This window comes from Squalius cephalus, assembly GCF_949319135.1.
Source record: "Squalius cephalus genome assembly, chromosome: 18".
NCBI lineage: Eukaryota > Metazoa > Chordata > Actinopteri > Cypriniformes > Leuciscidae > Squalius > Squalius cephalus.
The window spans coordinates 35,349,649-35,369,095 of record NC_137139.1 but is presented as its reverse complement, the minus strand read 5'-3'; the positions used below and the strand labels follow the sequence as shown (position 1 = coordinate 35,369,095).

Genomic DNA, 19,447 nt, shown 5'->3' with positions numbered 1-19,447 from the left:
GTGGAGGAAAGTTCCCCAGGACGTTGACATGTCAGGTCGGCTAATGTGATATAGTGGTATATAGGGCTTTTAATTGTATTAACTGCCCTAATAACGTTAGAAAATCATGAAAATAAAAAAAATGACATGACAACTTATCGTTATAAAATCATTATTTATTTTATTAAAAGTTAAGAATTCAGGTTTGTTTATCAGTACCATAGCAATGCTAACTTCCGCTGGAATTGTCGGATAGGAACCGTCCGTAGCTTTTCGCAAGAGTTCAATTTTTTGAACGCATCCGGATGACCAACGGACACGATTTTTTTCGCACCGCATTCGTTCGGACCCGCTTCGGACCCATTCGCATGCGGTTTGCGAATCTCCATAGGAAATGAACGACTTCCGGTCGTTTCGTAGCCGTATCGGAGCTGATTTCAACTGCCAGTGTGAAGGCGGCGTCAGAGTAATGAGACACGTGACGCTCTGTCTCAACTGCCTGTATCCACTTTTATGTCCTAAACACTCGTTTTTGGGGGTCGAGAGCTAATAAAAACTTATTTATGGGGTTTTTAGCTTGTTTGCTGTACACCTTGTCACATAGCAGCTTTTAGGCATTTTTCTGTCTTTTGTTAGAAGCAAGAAATGACAAGGAGGCAGTCTCGCGCAATGCAAAGTCAATGGAGACGGTTTGATTGTTTTCCCCCTCGGTGTGGGCGTGGCCTAAATACGCTCTGTCTCTATGGTAACCAGAGCTATGAGCAGAGCCCTCTGATAGTAACCAAAGCGACAGACGCAGACAACTGTGTAGTTCGCAATGTCTATTTGCACGCTGTTGTTGTTTCGTTCAAACATTATGGACCATGGCAAGCAGACTTTGGATAAAAAATGAGAACTAAAACGAGAATCAATATCAGCGCGGTGTTTTCGAGATGCCGAGAGCTCCACGTCCGAGACTTCGACCGCTCCTACATGTACTTTATTAAACAGGTGAGCACATTTACATAAAACTAATCAATGTTATATAGTTCAACAATGATAAAATGTTAGAATATGATCTGTATGTTATTCTAATGTTGATCTAGCTTACTGCTAGTCTCATACAGACAGACTAACACAGAATAACATAATTTCCAACACATTTAAATGCAGTTTAGTGTGCTAGTGTAATGTTAGACCAAGTGAAACAGCGCTGCGTTACCTCACAAGTTTAATTTGTCTAATAAACTGACCTGTGAGTTGTAATTCTGCACTCGCGTGTAGTTCTGTAGAATGAAATGTCCATATTCCTTTTATATCCTCGCGTCGCGTGTGGAGCTGATAGCTGTCTCTTAGCAATCCCGAACTGCTTCATATCACAGTCATGATAAAAGCATTGATGTATTCAGTCATCCATAAACATTATTAGATCGGTTGGCTTGACGTTGACAACAAGATACATAATTCTTAGCAAATGTTGCGTCATCAAACTACGCCTTTGTTATTGTAGAGAACTTAGCGACCCCTAGTGGAGAAAAAATTACATACTGTACGTTTAAGCTGGACTATGACACTATTTTCTTCTAGATCTGCTGTACAGGAGAAGCAAACTTTTTTGCGTTATTTTCCTGTTATCTCTGTAAAGCTGCCTTGAAATAATCTGTATTATAAAAAGCGCTATATAAATAAAGGTGACTTGACTTGAATGCTAGATGTAATACTCTTGCTATTTGTGTTTAGGCTGTAATGTGTGTGTATATATACAGAGCCGCCTTAACCTAATGTTAGGCCCCGGGTTATGTTATGCCGTTAAATCTATATATTTTCTAGGCCTTTTAAGGACATGTGTAGTCATGTACAAAATATGCCTTTATCCACATAAAACGTATATAGGGCTGAGAGGTTTTGTAGGCCTCCATCCCCTCGATTTATAGTCTCATTTTAAAAAAGTATAATATCTAGGTAATCTACATCACAGTTGAGAAATTTCAACTTAGTGCAAATGAGAAGCGATTTTCGTGAGCGACAACCAATAGGAAAGAAGCAGTGGAGCTCAGCTCCCGTCACCGTCTCGAGTGCAGGAGACAAAAGAGTTCGAGGGCGATTTCACTGTTTTATATGATTTGACTGTAACTAACCACAAACATGGATATAATAAAATGATGCATGGAAAAGAAACTGTCGACAGTCTCAGTGAGTTTAATTCATACATTTATAGTTCGAGTGTTGTAGTTTTATGATGCAAGTTTAGCACTGCTGCAGTTCATTTACAGTTTCCCTACATTATGTTGACTATTAGGGACAAGAAAATCGATTATTTGTCAAATTCGGATGATGTTTTAGTCATTTATGACAGTATGAGTGAGTTTAATTTGTAGATTAATCTAGTAAATGATTTAATATTTTAGTGAAATATATTTCAGCATTTTTTAGAAGAATCTGTCTAATATTTATTTTCCCAACAAAACATCAAATAAATAGAAATAAAAAGGTTTTAGTTTAATTCCATTAACACAAAAATACGACAAAATGGTCATGTCAAAGCTTTTATTTTTTGAAAGTGGCCATACATTTATACTACAGGTGTGTGTGTGTGTGTGTGTGTGTGTGTGTGTGTGTGTGTGTGTGTGTGTGTGTGTTTTGTGGCATTACACTGCAGTTTTTAGCTTCTACACTCCAGTGTGTCCACCCTGATCCTGAACCACAACTGGAAGAGCTTTAAACAGCATATTTATGTGTTTGTGTTTGTATTGTGTATTCAGAAGTGTCGGCCTAATAGTTCAGCCTGATCTCAAGGCAGTTTGTACTGTGGTGTATTGCTGCCACATACATATTATTTTATCCACTCAATTATGACGTAATAAAGAGATGTTATGTAATTTTAACAACATCTTTTGTCATAATAATGAGATGTTATGCCGTTAAATCTATATATTTTCTAGGCCTTTTAAGGACATGTGTAGTCATGTACAAAATATGCCTTTATCCACATAAAACGTATATAGCCTATCATGTCTTTATCATGTCTTTATCATACTTCTACGTTTGAAAAGCTGAAGCAAATAGTAGCAGCCCCCAATACAGGACATTAACGCTTATAACGTGAAAAACGCGGCGTCACGTGGCTTAATGTACTAAGACAGTCATGTTAAAAGATCAAATTCTGTGCACACCTTATTAATAAAGCATATGCAGCCTACAGAATAGCAGACGAGCCCAGATTACGAACACATTGCGTTTAATTACACGTTAAGCGTCTTCGGGAGGGGGGGTACTGTCACGTGTAGTTGTAGATAACGTGTCCGTTCATGTTTGGACTTTCAGTTTGTGTTTTGATTGGTTCCTGTTTTCCTTTTCTTTTCCCGCCACTCCTTTGTTTCTATGGTTACTATCATTGAGTTCATTTGTCCCAGCGGTGTATGATTAATAATCTCGTTTCTGTCTGCTATATAAGATGCTCCCTTTCCTTCAGTCTTTGTCCGATCTCCGTTGTGTTTATGTGTGTTTTCCCTGTCAGCTTGTTCCAGAGTACTATTATTAAAGCTTGAGTTTGTGCTATAATCGAGTCTTCAGTCTGTTCCTGAGGAAACCACAGTGTGTGTGGTTGTTTGTAGTTATTTGGATTTTTGATTTTTTTTAAATTAAGTTGATCAAAAAAAAAATTTGATAATTTGTGATTTAATCATGTAAAAAACATCTTTGGTTCAAAGAATATTTTTAGTTTCAACTGACCATAGAAATTTGATTTGTTCAAACTCACTTGAGAAAAAGTAAATCGATTACTTATAATAAGTTGAAGTCATGTTTTTACTTTGATCCAACACATTTTTTTCAGTGATCAAAGCTGATATAACAAATTAAAACTATATATCACATAAAATATAGAAAAATTGTAAAAGAAGAGGTTATAATGAACAATAAAGAGTCATAAAACCCCTCTTTCAGCTCAAGTCTACCTCACAATCATTCTGAAAAATCCTCTTAAATGTGTGTGTGCGGCTGTGAGAAGAAGAGAGGGAGTGTGTGTGGCAGAGCAAGACAGAGGAGAGAGAAAGAGGGACGAGCGACTGTCATCTGTCAGCGGCCCATGCCGGCTCTCACTACATATCAGGGGGAAACTGGAGGATTTTACAGCAGACAGTTAAAGTCCTACCAGATCATTCAACACAATCTGTATATTCCCTTTAACAGTAGAAATGTTTAGATACATTCACTATAAATTTCTCACTCACTCTCTCACTGTCCTACACACAATTACGTTATGACACGTTACACTATACAGAAGGTGTGTATACTCTAGTTGCTCCCGAGATCTTGAAGGGATTCAGGACAAATCCATGCACATCTACAGATTTGAGGGCATACATCACTTGCCATTTTTCTTTTGCTGGATGTCTATTGTCTATTTGCATATCAATAGAGATTTGTTTAATACAATGCACATTGAATTTGTCATTTCTATAACTTTTATAGCCAGGGGTGTACCAACACATGTATGGTCAAAAAAGAGAGAGGTAATCGAAGCCCTCGTCCCGCGGCAAATATCCAGATACTACATTGCCACCATGCCCAATCCACCCCTATAGGCACATAGAGTCAAATGAAATTTAGAAAAACTATCTTGCACTTCTTCTTCTTGCTTTACTGCTACTTCCTGAAAACAATTTCACCTGATGATTTGAATAGCTCTTTTTGTAAAGAATTAATAATTCTAGGATGATTGGGGTAATTGTGTAGGGTAGGCCTAGTGCATCTGCATAGAAACTAATAAACAAAATACAAATATAAATACAATAAAACACAAATACACGAGAAATAAAGCAGTGCTTTATGTTTTTCAGGTAAATTAACTGTATTAAGTATTAATACAGTTTATCTTTTGACAAAACGTGATTTTTCTCTTTCTCTTTTGTTGTTTGATTAACTTTGGTGCCACAAACAGCTGCAGGTATATTGGGTGCTGTCCCTTTAAGACGAATGCACGTATCTAATACCGGTAATGACACGCATCCGTTTTATTGTGACTGCGTTTACGGGGAAACTCGTTGAGACGGACACTGGCTTATTTTTTCGTGCACATGTCTGTTCAAACACAAATAGATAAGAAAGAAAAGGGAATTCGGTGTTCACGAACTTCACGTGCTGTCTGCGACTGCGTGGCTCTGTGCGCCGACAGACCATCTACATTTGGATGTTAAACATAATATATATAGCCTGATACAGCAAAGACAACGTCGGCAGTATTGACGGCAAAATGGGCTACAGAATATTTCGTTCATCAAAATGTAATTTATTAATATGTATTTGCGCCTTCTATTTTGTCTGAAAACTTCCAACACTCTTGCGTGTCGCGTGAAAAATAGGCGTCGGTTGCGGTTCTATTTCTAGCACGCGGAAATTTCTATTTCCCCCCTATTTTCATATCTTGCTACTCAGTCAGAATCTTATTAACCTGGAGTCCCAGTCTCTGTCACAATAACCATATATGCAGGGGTGCACATAACATTTTTGGTCTTGTTCTCAGGGGAGAACCTGGGGTTGTTGCTTGGTCCTCACATTTTCAAATGCATTTTTTCCTTAACCCACCTCACGGGAGGAACAAATTAGAGGGATGCATAATATATTGTTAAATATTGTTATCTGACTATACCTACATCCAAATAAAAAATAAAAAATAATAAAAAAAAATAAAAAAAATCAAGCACACTTTAAAATAGTCAAATTTTTATCAGGCAGTAGGCTAATATGGCCTAGTCGAGTCTATGCAGACTGCTTGTTATTATCAGAGATGGCAACGCCGGCGAAGGAGGTAATTTTACGTGACAAACTCAAAAAACGAGAATTAAAAACAAAGGCAATAGAAGGTCATCCATCCATTTTTCCCCCAAAACGCTATAAATCCATCCTTTTTATATATATATATATTTTTTAAATTGATGGTTTGTCTTTTTTTTTTTAAGTATTTTGTCATTTATGAGGAAATCTCGAAATCTTACGTGAGTGACAGTTCTCCATTACGGACGCGACCACTCTGAAAGCGCCACGGCACTAAAAGACTTTCAAACTTTTACAGAGACCTCAAACAGAAAGCACAAAGCCTTTCTTTAAAGCGAATTTCGTTTTGTATTAATTGTATCTTAATTTTAATCCATGTTTCATTAACCTATTTCCTGGTTTTAATAAATAAAAAAGTAAATAGGCTATCTTGATTGTTTAGGCTATTTTTTAATTATAGCCTAAGTGTAAAATATTAGGCTGTGTATACCGACATGGATCAATTATTAATATTAAATTTCATCTGTCTTTTGTAGGCATAGGCTAGCTGATGGCGCACCAACGAAAAATCCTAAATTATGTGCCAAAATGCGTTTTCTATTAGGCTACAATGAAAATATTGTACGGTCAGGTTTGCCGAAGTTCGTTTAATTTAGGCTATTTATTTATTTAAATTATTTATTTTTGTCCATGTGCACCGATCGGAGACGGAGTTCACTGCTGATATTCTGAGGTAAGAGAGTTTTCTAGTCTTGCGGCTGTCATCAGCAGCGCCTTCCATTGCCCAATCAGTGGATGGCGGGCGGGTGCGGTTTTGAAAATTGGTCAAAAACGTTGATGCGGATGGATGGCGGACGGATGATGAGTTTTGCGATGCGGTTGCGGATGAAATAGCCCATCCGCGCATCTCTAGTTCTGAGGCCTATCCAACACCACAGATTGCGCACCTATCTATCCCCAAATCTTAGGTACGCAAATGAGGGTTGCGGCAATTCATCTGGTACGCATTGTTTAATTGGGTAGCGCATGCGCACCTGCGCACCACTTATGTGCATCCCTGCATATATGTAATGTTTTAGGCCTATTGGCAGACATCCGTTTAAAATGTAGGCAATGGCATATAAAGAACCTTTTCTCCATATCCACTTCAGTTTCTCAGCTAGCACTTTAATTATTGATTAGGCTACTTCTGTACTGGTTTGCACTTGGCAAAGATGTTCAGATATCTCTATGTCTAGTAGACCTACACCAAACGCTCATTAAAAGGGTCCTGTACAGGGCTGTACAGTGCGACATATATCTACACAAAGATTGGTCTGTGCGATGAATAAATGTACCACTGTATTACGCGTGCGATACAGTTTTGTAAACTCCGTTACTTGTGTTTGTTTTCAGACATGACAACAGTCGTTTTATACTTGTGCTTATGCGATATCACGATTTTTGATCGTGGATGATTTAGGGGCTGTTTACACCTGGCCACTTCATGCGTTTTCTGTGAAAAGACCAGGTGTAAATGCCCTCCGAAACGCATTCGAGACGGATTTGAATCCGATCGCTCAAACCCCTTCAGGAGGAGGTCTGGGCCGCATTTCAGACCAAACTGGACAAGTGTAAATGCATCTGGTTGTTGAAACCATATATGGAAATTTTACTCCTCCCAGAAATGCTAAAAAATAAGCTTGTGAGAGCGTGTGATAGGCTATATGTCATGTTATAGCCAGATATGACGCCGCTACTGCAACACGCATCACCGCAGACGAGCAGCTGAGCATCTGTTCATCAAGACAACGTTCAAACTATCGCAGACAAAGTGAAAGTAAGTCGCAGACGCTTAACACACAATCATCATCATTAAAAGTAAAGAAATGAAATGATCTTCCAGGGCTGTTGCTGCTCTCTCTTATTGCGGTCTTTGATTCAGACATTTTAGCTGATGATCAATAAAATGCAGCTCATATCTGTTGCTTTCGGTGACGTGCCCTCCATTAAATCTGCATATAGCACGGGAATTGAAGATCGGATTTAAATCCGTTTTGCAAAAACACATTTATGTGACCAGGTGTAGATGGAGTCGTTTTGATAAATAGAGCAAACGCTTTACAAATATGAATTCTCTTACATCATATGAACAGACGTAAAAATAAAGTATGTAGAGTATAAAAATCATTATTTCTATGGAAAGTCCCCATAAAACATGTAAACCCAACGTGTGTGTGTGTGTGTAAAAATAATTTGCTGAATTTGATCATGTTGTTTTAATAGCTTTGCTTGTAATTAATGAAATAGTTATTTCCCTGCATTTGATTACATTTTGATTATACTTTATGAATTCACAGTAGCCGCGTTTCCATTACCCTTCAAATTGTGCAAATTGAAATTGCGAATTGAAAATACGCCCAATGGAAACACGTCAATTTCGCAAAAACTACCATTTATGGAAGAAAAGTTTTTACGCTCACATGAGGAGGTTTTTCAGTCCATTCAAAAAAGAAATATTTCGCGAAACTGCAATGGAAACAGTTTTTGCGCATTTACAGTCACCTGATGTAGACGACGCAGTGTGTTTGGACAGAATACGAGACAGAGTTCTTTATTAAATTCATATCAGGCAAAATAATTACAGGAATAATGGATTCTAAACCTCAAATAAATGCCACAATCAAGACCTTGAAGCTGAACTGAGGGAGAAACACCCAGAAACTCCTCATATGTGCCGCTCACAAGTATAATAAGGGTCGTTCCTTACATTAATGCTTGGAAACACACACACATCTCCTTCCATTAATAATAATGGCCAGTGCAGTGGCTGGGATATACATAATCCTACCAACGTCCGTTAACATGATTTTTGGAATGATTTTACTGATCGCAAGAGGAAAAATGAAGTTTTAGTCGCATAACATCGGTTAATGGAAACGCCGTCATTTCGCAACAGCTTTTTGTCGACATTTAGAAGAAGAAAAAAAACGCAAAAGTTTTGCGCAAATCTGTAATGGAAACGCCCCTAGTGACAGTTTCATATGAGAGTAACGTATGATCTTACCACAGTGTCTCCAGTTTACAGTGAGGATTCACCAGTCCAGCAGAGAACAGCTTCACTCCTGAGTCTCCTAGATTATTATCAGACAGATACAGATCTCTCAGGTGTGAGGGGTTTGATCTCAGAGCTGAAGCCAGAGCAGCACAACCTTTATCTGTCACACCACAACTATACAACCTGTAGAGAACAATGACACACTCTTCACTCTCTCAGATCAAAAGAGAAATCTTAGCTTTTCTTGATTGTGTTCATAATTTGTGCAATATCTCTTTTTTTAAACAATGAATTCAATATATCAGTAAATTTAACTGTTAGTATAAGAGATTATGTCTCTATGTGAGGGAGAAAGATTATATAAAACTGATCAAATGGAATACATTGAATACATTACATACATTAAATATAAATGTTTATATGAATACATTACAAATGCACATATTTGAATATAAATTTCTCACACATATATCATAAAAAATGGTTAAGTAGATCACAGATCAGGTCAGATAGGTAAGAGCTGAAGTGTGACTCATATTTTTTGTTAAACCATTAATTTATAATGTTTAAGTAAGAACTGTTATAATGTTTTAACAGTGATGCTTGTTCTCAGTGTTACTTACCAAGCGCATCTAGTTGCTGTAACCACAGGCATCAGCTTCTGGAGAACTTCATCTCCTGTGTTCTGTGTGGCACTAATTGAAAATAAAAATTATTTAAAGTTAAAGTTAATTATTAATGCTAACAATAATAATAATAATAATAATAATAATAATAATAATAATAATAATTCATATCATAAGTAAATAATACATTATACCTTCCTAAGTACCCTCAAAAAATTGTTTTAATGAAACACTGCTTTATAAAGGACCTGTGAAAAAGTGGTTTTATATCTATAACTGTAGAAGCCTCGTATTCAGCCGTCACTGATTAGTTTTTTCTTCTTCTCGTTAGTGTTGCTGTGGCAGGGCTATTAGTCTGCATTTACACTACAACACTATTATGACACATCAGGTTTGTTTGTCCTGTCCGTTGCTATGGTTATATGCTATGGAGACATTTAACTACCGAGTTGGGCGGGGGGGGGGGGGGGGGGGGTCAAGAAAAAAGTATTTTTGTACCTGCATCAGCAAATTTATTAGTAGAAATTAAGCACACGAGTTTGTTTGCTTGTTACTTGTTTATTTACATACTTGTTCATTTAATAATTTACTTAGTTTTATTGTCACAGGAAATGATGCGCACAAAATGTGAATCATTGTCCATCATTTTGCCAGCAACTGGTGATAAAGAAAAATGATGATGAGACATTAATCGAATTTATTTTCTTAATACTTCTCTTGTATAATAATAATATTAAAACTTTATTTAGGAAAAATACTTCCTATTAAATATCTTTATATTAACTGGCTTTTTTATGAAGGCAATACAGTGAATGGCAGCCGTCTGTGTCTCCCAGTGTCTTACATTATTGTCAGTTTAGTGTTCAGTGATTCATTTACACAGAAACAAAAGATAACATGTATGCCTTCATCTCTTAATACATTATCTGTGTCTTACATTTCATAATGAACTCAGATAAACTCAGTGCCGACTCGTTTTCCATCAGTTCTTTTACATTAATTAGAATGTGTGCAAAGGATTGTGGGACATTGAAGAACACGAAGGATATACTTGATGCATCCTTCAAAATGAGCTGAATTAAAGACACAAAATGAAGTCTGTCTTCAAAACATCCTTCAAACTGAGACGGCCTTCAGAAGCGCTTGATGACGTGGCAGTCGAGATATGCAGTCTTACTAGGACACAGCCACAGTTTGAGGAACACACGCAAATGATCTACAATATCCCAGAAATCAGTCTGTGCCTCGTGATTTAAACACCTCTGATCTCTGAGTTTCTCTTTGTTCATAATGTTTTAGACTGTAATGATTGCACTCAGTGTTACTTACCGATCAGTTATGTCTCCAATTAAGCTCCTCAGGTCAAACTCCTGCAGTGTCTTCTCTGAGGACAACAACACAAACACTAAAGCTGACCACTGAGACGAGGAGAGTTTCACAGCCCGTAATCCTCCAGACGTATGAGGTTTAGCTTTGTTCACTAGAGAAAGATCACCCAGTTCATTCAGACAGTGAAACAGATTGATGTATTTATCTGGAGAGGGATTCTCACTGATCTTTTCTTTAATATAGTCAGCTGTTCTCTTATTGTTGTGAGAGCTGTTTGCTGTCTGTGTCTTCAGTTCTTGTAAGAGACTCTGGTTAGACTCCACTGACAGACCCAGAAGGAAACGAAGGAAAAGGTCCAGATGCCCATTTTTACTGTGTAAAGCCTCATCCACAGCTCTCTGATGGAGATCCGATAGGGAAACTCTGCCTCCATTAGTTGGTTTGGTAATCTGGTCAAACACATTGATGTTATTGTTGATAAAGGAGAGATGCACATATAGAGCTGCTAGATGTTCCTGAATGCTCAGATGAACAAAGCTGAAGACTTTCCCCTGACACAAGCCCAACTCCTCTCTGAAGATCTGAGTGCACAATCCTGAGTAAACTGATGCTTCTGCCTCATCAATGCCACACTCGCTCAGGTCTTCCTCATAGAAGATCAGGTTGCCTTTCACAAGCTGCCGATAAGCCAGTTTCCCCAGTTTGACAATCATGTCTTCATCTTTCACTTTCTTCTCATAGTCCTTCTCATGTTTGATGTTGGTCTGAATGAGCAGGAAGTGTGTGTACATCTGAGTGAGAGTCTTGGGAATCTCTCCTCTCTCTGCTTCACTCAACATCTCCTCTAGAACAGTGGCTGAGATCCAGCAGAACACTGGGATGTGGCACATAATAAAGAGGCTCCTTGAGGACTCCAGGTGTGAGATGATCCTGTCGGCCAGACTCTGATCACTGATTCTCTTCCTGAAGTATTCCTGCTTCTGTGTGTCACTGAAGCCTCGTACCTCTGTCACTCGATGGACACACTCAGAGGGGACGAGATCCGCTGCTGCTGGTCTGGAGGTGATCCAGATGAGAGACGAGGGAAGCAGATTCCCCTCAATGAGGTTCGTCAGCAGCTCGTCCACTGAGGCTGATTCAGATATATCACACAACCTCACATCGCTCTTAAAGTTCAGAGACAGACGACACTCATCCAGACCATCAAAGATGAACAACACTTTATACTCATCACTGGATATGTCCATTTCTTTAGTTTCGGGGAAAAAGAGATGAAGAAGATCTGAAAGACTGAGTGTTTTGTCCTTCATCAAGTTGAGCTCTCTGAAAGCGAGTGGAAATATGAGCTGGACGTCCTGATTCTCTTTCCCTTCAGCCCAGTCCAGGATGAGCTTCTGCACAGAGACTGTTTTCCCAATGCCAGCGACTCCCTTTGTCAGCACAGTTCTGATGGGTTTGTCTTGTCCAGGTAAAGGTCTAAAGATGTCACTGCATTTGATCGGTGTGTCCTCTGTTTCTGCTCTCCTGGACTGTGTCTCGATCTGTCTGACCTCATGCTCATTATTGATCTCTCCACTTCCACTCTCTGTGATGTAGAGCTCTGTGTAGATCTCATTCAGGAGTGTTGGGTTTCCCTGCTTTGATATTCCCTCATACAAACACTCAAACTTCTGTCTCAGATTTGATCTCAATGTGTTGAGGACTTCAGCAGGATTAGAGTCATGGCTGTAAGATTAAAATACCACATTATTACACAAGTCAGAGAAGTAAATAGCCATAAATTACAAAACTATTTATGGGACACAGAACATCATTCGGTTTCTGAAATGTGTAAATCATTAATCATGTGTGTGAGTGATGTGTGATGTGAATTGCAGCACCTAAAATTAAACAACAACAACAACAAAGTCCTGAATTTTACCTGAAACCAGGAAACATGCTTTCATTAAAGTCTTGTGGTTGAATCACAGGCTTGTACACAGTTTTGTTTTTAACTGGTCTGGATGGAAGAGTTGACCTTAAATCAGAATGAAGAGGGTAAAGAATCAGACACACTGATATTGATGTAATTGTGTCATTAACTAAGTAACAGACCAACAGCTTTTACAGTGTGTGAATGTATTAACAATACAACACATAGAGCTTTACACAAGAGCACAATGATGACCATTAATAGACCGAAACCAGCAAGATTGTAACTCATTAAACTGCTGTATATTAATAACAATTTCATACAAATAAAATACAATAAGCACATCTTTTATAGAAATTACATACCTGAGATCAGGCCGTTTGTCTCCACTCTTAAAGTTTATTGGCGGATCCATAGACCAGTTACTCTTCATAGACACACAGCTGGACTCTGGGTTTGAGCTCTTCTGCTGGACTGAACTGGGTTTAAAACTAAGTAAAATATAAAGAATACAGACTTATAAAAGATCACATAAATGTTGTGTACTTTTGCTTTAATGTCTGTAACTGTTTTGCACTGTTTCAAACTTTGATTACAATTTTTTTGAGAAATTAACTCACTGGTTTAAAAATGTTAAGCATGATTCAACAATTGTACCAAAGCGACTGAGAAAACCGGTAATATTAGGAATTAGGAATTCAAAGCAAACAAACTGAAATCAACTATAGAATTATAGAATGATTCAACTCAGATGAACATCAACCATGATCACATGACTCTTCTCAAAGGCACAATGGAGGACGAAGGCTCAACCGACTAAAGAGACCAATGTTTAGCTGAGCTTTAAAGATAAACCACCTTACTGTACTCTAGTAACGCTACTCTTGCTGTGAAACATCACTGTTCTGACCAGACACCGTGAAGCTTTCAACAAATCTGAACCCGTATTTATCAAGCCTCTGAGAATTACTCACAAGAACACTGCTAAGAATGGACTTAAGAGTAAAACAACTCTTGGCTCAAAGCTGTGCTTAGAAGTTAGTTATCAAGCATCTCAGTCGTAATTTAAGTGAAGTGTAGGACTAAATCTTAAGTGTCAGTCTTAGAGATGATTCACAACACTTTGCTGTGCCACAAACGGGATTTTGGATGATGACATAGGCATGGACCAATCACTGAATAGATTTCCTGATTTAAGAATATGCTCAGATAAATTCCCATTGAATGGTGAAATTCCTAAGAGGAGTTTACATTCAACGCTAATAATCATTCAATACATAATTTTCAAAAGAACACATTGTGATACTCATTGCAGGGCTGTACAGTTACGGAAAGATTGGTCTGTGCGATGAATAAATGTCCCACTGTAGCACGCGTGCGATACAGTTCTCTTACGAGAGGTCTCTCGTATTGCGTAAGGTTAGCTTACGCATCGGGAAAGTCTTCTTTCTTCGAGATCTGAAGCCAAAAAATTATCCTTAATTTTGTATACATTGTCAACGCAGTGCAGCAGCCGACAGACCTAGGCAGGCTGTATAAGCGTGCTCATTGGCTGCTCGGCGGCAACTGCTTAAGCCTATCGGTGAGCGCTCTGAACGCGGCAACCAATGAGGGCGCTTCGCGCCCTCCGCACCCTTCTAACCGTCAGAATGGGTGTGGCCAGCGTGTATATATTCAGCGCTCATAGGCTAAAATTCTGATTTTCTTGTCTTCAGCGACGCTCTTCGCATCGCTGGATCTTGAGAGCCGCCGCCGTTGAAACCAGCGACCAGCAAGCTTAGGACAGCGCCTGAAGAAGCCGGCCGTCTTCGCCGCCTTCAGCCATCCGTGCCTGCTACGCTATCCGGCGACATATCCTTTACATTATTACTGTTTCTGTGTGTACTCTAAAAGAGCACGAGGCGTTTTTGTAAAAACGCCTCGTTTTTGCGGCTCGTGCCGCGCCCCGCTCAGCAACGGAGACCGCCACCTCTCTGCGCTCTCCACCTGGGCCGCGGGCACGCCGCCACCGCACTCTCCGAGTGCGAAGAGCTTTCAATGTCGACCCTGCGGGCTCGACTTGAAGCTTTCGACCAAGCTGTCGCTCCGCCTGTCCCTGCCGGGCCGCGCAATAAGAAGCGCCGCTCGCAGCGACCACCGGAGACTGTTGTGACTGAGGAGCTCGCCGGAACCTCTCCCTCGAGCTCTCTCTCGCCCTCTCCCTCCCGGCCGCTCAACCGCCGGCTCTGCCCGCGCCGCCGCCGCGTCAGGAGATGAGGCGAATGTGATAGATACCCGTACTCTCCCTCTGTTCGAGCCGTGCAACTACGCCGCTCACAAGGGATGGCAGAAGCGGACGGTCTCGGAGCGAGTTTCCTCTCCCTCTGTTCGAGCCGCGCAAACTGAGCCGCTCACGAGGGATGGCAGGAGCGGACGGTCTCGGAGCGAGTTTCCTCTCCCTCTGTTCGAGCCGCGCAAACTGAGCCGCTCACGAGGGATGGCAGGAGCGGACGGTCTCGGAGCGAGTTTCCTCTCCCTCTGTTCGAGCCGCGCAAACTGCGCCGCTCACAAGGGATGGCAGGAGCGGACGGTCTTGGAGCTCTCTTTACGTTACAAGAAAGCTACTCCGTCCTCGCGCGTCACTCACCGGTGAAAGGGGAACAGAGTGTTTTCGTCCCGCCGTGGCCTGGACTATAACCTCCATTCTCACACATTTCTCAGTCCCCTCTTAAGTTCAGGCGACTGGAATTGTTACTATTGCAGTATACGAGCCTGTTATAAATACACGCTCGCCTGCAAGCAAACGCCGTCACAAGACATGATGACGCTAACCGAGTACTAATGTATTCTCCCCTGTGGCTCAGTGGCGGAATCCTAGACTGTCAAGCTGGAGACCGGGGTTCGATCCCCGCTCTCGCGGCAGTTAAAGTTTATGCTGTTCGCTTCTCCGAGCTCGCGGCCAGTTTTTCTTACATACAGAAAACAAGCCCGCTCTCTCCCTCGTTGGGCCGCGCAGATTGCGCCGTTCAAGGGATGACAAAGCGGACGGTCACGAGCAGCGTTCAGCGTGCGCGCCTCACTCGCCGGCGAAAAGAGAAGAGAGTGTGTTAGTCTCGCTACGGCTGGACAACCGCCAATCCTCACACATTTCTCAGTCCCCTCTTAAGTTCAGGCGACTGGAAATATTACTATTGCAGTAAACGAGCCTGTTTTAAACACACGCACGCCTGCAAACAAACGCCGACGCGACACATGAGGTCGCTTTTTATATGCTCGCGCTAACTGAAAGCTTATGTGTTTTCCCCTGTGGCTCAGTGGCAGAATCATACGCTTTCATGCGAGAGATCCGCGTTCGATCCCAGCTCGCGGGGAAGATAAAAATTTATGCTGCTTGCTTCTCCGAGCTCGCGGCCAGTCTTTCTTACTTACAGAAAGCGAACCCGCCTCTCGCACCACACCTTCTCAGGGTGCTCGAGTATTTTTGAGCGTCTAAACACGAGAGAAGAAAAGACGGTTAAATCCCGCAGCCCTGCGGCTGGACCACCGTCGAAGCTTAACGCTGTCAGTCCCCGTTGCCACGGCTACTGCAGTTGTTTACCCCGCAGTCAACGAGCCGGTATCTACCCGCTCGCCTGCGCGCATCCGCCGTTCTCACGGCAACCCAGAAAAATTTCAAAAGAGCATATGTCTGGTTGCACGGCTGACGCCGTATGTGTTTCTAGTACAGTGAATGTGCCCACGTTCTGTGCTCACCCCTGTACACAAGCACTATACATCCCGTGTCTCTCACAGAGCCCACTCTCATGAAGCAGGCAAAAGCCGCTTTAGTGTTAAAAGTAGGTCACGTGTCCACTTCTCCGTGCCCACACCTACTCACTGCCCGCTCTGTCACACGGCCTCGCACGACCGGTCATGTTTTAAATGTAAGTCCTGTGCCCGCCCTCGAGCGCTCACACATACTAACTACATTTTCGCCCCGACGCCGACATCGCGCGTCGCGCCTCACACTATATGTTCCCCGTCCAAAGCCACCGGGACACTGTGTGTAAAACGGCCAGCTATCGCTACGTGCGATCCGCCGTATCTAACCACCAAGAGCGCGCGCGCCGCGCCCGCCCCTGAATGTAAGTCCTGTGCCCGCCCTCGAGCGCTCACACATACTAACGAACATTTTCGCCCCCGACGCCGCCATCGCGCGTCGCGCCTCACACTTTATGTTCCCCGTCTAAAGCCACCGGGACACTGTGTGTAAAACGGCCAGCTATCGCTGCGTGCGATCCGCCGTATCTAAGCACCAAGAGCGCGCGCGCCGCGCCCGCCCCTCCGTTTCGAGCTCTCGAGCCCGCGATGCGCGGCGATCGGAGCCCGGAGGCCATTCTGCCCCTGGCTGCACACGCAAAAGCGTGGGAAACTATTCCAGGCGCATCAGAACGGGTGCTAAGCACAGTAAAACAGGGCTATACTCTGCAGTTCGCTCGCCGCCCTCCGCGCTTTAAAGCGCGTATCGAGACCAGAGTGAATGGGGAAGTAGCACATCTACTTCGAGCAGAAATAGCTACACTTCTGTGCAAAAGGGCTATAGAACCGGTTTCCCCTTCCATGAGCGAGTCGGGCTTTTACAGCCGTTATTTCCTCGTTCCCAAGAAGGACGGAGCTCTCAGACCAATTTTGGATCTGAGACGTTTGAACAAGGCTCTTATGAGAAGACCGTTCAAAATGCTCACAACCAGACAAATTCTCGCGCAAATTCGCCTGAGGGACTGGTTTATATCTCTCGATCTAAAAGACGCGTGCTTTTCAGATCCTGATAATACCCCGTCACAGGCCATTCTTGAGATTCGCCTTCGACGGTCAGGTATACCAGTACACGGCCCGCCTGTCGACACAGCGCGCGCACTGCATTCGACGCCTGGCCGCGTCCCTCCGGCCGGGCAGCACCGTACCTCTCAAAACATTTCAGAGGTTACTAGGTTGTATGGCCTCAGCCGCAGCAGTGCTTCGGCTGGGTCTTTTACGAATGCGCCCGCTACAACGCTGGCTGAATGCCCGAGTGCCTCACAGAGCATGGGCTTCCGGCGGTATCCGCATCAGAGTGACTCAGAGCTGCGTTTCAGCTCTGAAGCCCTGGTTAGCGGCCGACTGGTACCAGCGGGGAGTGACAATGGGAGCTATCTCACACCGCAAAGTTATCTCGACGGACGCTTCCACCTCAGGCTGGGGCGCTCTGTTCGAGGGCAAACCGGCTTTTGGCCTGTGGTCAGACCGGGAAAAATGCCTCCACATAAACTGTTTGGAGATGATAGCGGTCGAGAACGCGCTCAGGCGCTTCCTCCCATTCATACGGGATCACCATGTGCTAGTCCGCTCGGACAACACGTCCGTGGTATCCTATGTGAACCGACAGGGCGGTGTCAGATCCAGGAATCTGTGCAGGCTGACAGAACGCCTTCTCGTGTGGGCTTACCGCTCGCTGCGCTCGCTGAGAGCCGCGCACGTGCCGGGCCACCTGAATGTCGGTCCAGACAGACTGTCCAGGGACAACATTCCCCCGGGAGAATGGTCTCTGCACCCCCAGACAGTCCAGTTTCTCTGGCGCCTATTCGGCAGAGCGTAAATCGACCTCTTTGCGTCGAAAGACAATGCTCAATGCCCGAAGTTTTATTCGAAGAGCGAGGACGCGCTGTCCCAGACATGGCCCAGCCTCCCGCTGTATGCTTTTCCTCCGATCTCCCTGTTGCCACAGGTCATTTCGAGGATCAGAGAAACGCACCACTCAGTGCTGCTTATAGCCCCGCGATGGGAAAACCAAACTTGGTACCCAGAGCTAGTGAGGCTGTCGCACTCACCCCCATGGCCGATCCCGGTGAGAAAGGATCTCCTCTCCCAAGCCGGTGGATCGATCTGGCATCCCCATCCAGAGCGCTGGTCGCTGCATGCATGGGTGATCAACGGATACCCGTTGACCTGTCAGAAGGGGTCGTGAACACGATCACACAGTCGAGAGCCCCCTCCACGAGACGGCTCTACGCGTCTAAATGGTCGGTGTTTTCTAAATGGTGCGCTACTAAAAACTTGGATCCGCGCGCATGCGGGGTCCCGCGGGTGCTCTCCTTCTTACAAGAGCTGTTGGAAAAGGGCAGATCCCCTTCCACGCTCAAAGTATATGTGGCCGCTATTGCAGCGTTCGCTGAGACGACGCGCGGCCGGGCAATGGGAAGGAATGAGCTCATTATCCGCTTCCTCAGAGGAGCTAGACGGATGAATCCCCCGCGGCCCCCCTCGGTTCCCTCGTGGGATCTGTCCTTGGTCCTAGCGGCCCTAGAGGCTTTTCCCTTTGAACCGCTTGAATCCGCGGATCTAAAGTATCTGTCGCTTAAAACCGTTTTTCTGATAGCTCTGTCTTCAGTCAAACGAGTGGGTGATTTGCACGCGCTATCTGTTAGCCCTGCATGTCTTGAGTTCGGGCCGAATGACTCGAAAGTCATTCTCAGACCGAGACACGGTTACATCCCCAAAGCGATTGGAACCCCGTTTAAGACACAAGTTATGTCCCTCTCGGCTCTGCCAGCATCCGACAGTGGGGACAGTGATAACCTCCTATGCCCTCCGGGCGCTGAGAGTTTACATCACGCGCTCCGCCGCTTTCAGGCGTTCAGAGCAGCTCTTTGTTTCCTTCGGCGGACGCACCAAGGGTCTTGCCGCCTCGAAACAGAGCTTGTCCAGGTGGATAGTGGACGCGATAGCAGCAGCTTATGCCTCCAGACACCTGCAGTGCCCTCTGGTCATCAGAGCCCACTCCACTAGAGGCATGGCCTCGTCGTGGGCCTGGTC

General features: G+C 43.3%; 1 protein-coding gene across 5 annotated transcripts in view; it reads right to left on the bottom strand.

Annotated features, from left to right (window-relative positions):
* The window catches only part of LOC307145276 (NACHT, LRR and PYD domains-containing protein 3-like), a 66,611-nt gene that overhangs the window by 41,749 nt on the left and 5,415 nt on the right, over positions 1–19,447 (bottom strand). For 3 of the 5 annotated variants that reach the window (XR_013818931.1, XR_013818932.1, XM_079848262.1), the window contains exons 4-8: positions 13,003–13,128; positions 12,647–12,742; positions 10,726–12,450; positions 9,394–9,465; positions 8,780–8,953 (exon numbers count right to left, since the gene is read on the bottom strand). Coding sequence is in view for 3 of the 5 variants with exons in the window: in XM_079848262.1 (XP_079704388.1) it covers positions 8,780–8,953; positions 9,394–9,465; positions 10,726–12,450; positions 12,647–12,742; positions 13,003–13,128 (2,193 nt within the window). In the remaining 2 variants the exon portion in view is untranslated. The remainder of the gene's footprint in view (positions 1–8,779; positions 8,954–9,393; positions 9,466–10,725; positions 12,451–12,646; positions 12,743–13,002; positions 13,129–19,447) is intronic. The other 2 variants (XM_079848264.1, XM_079848263.1) reach the window with 2 other exon arrangements.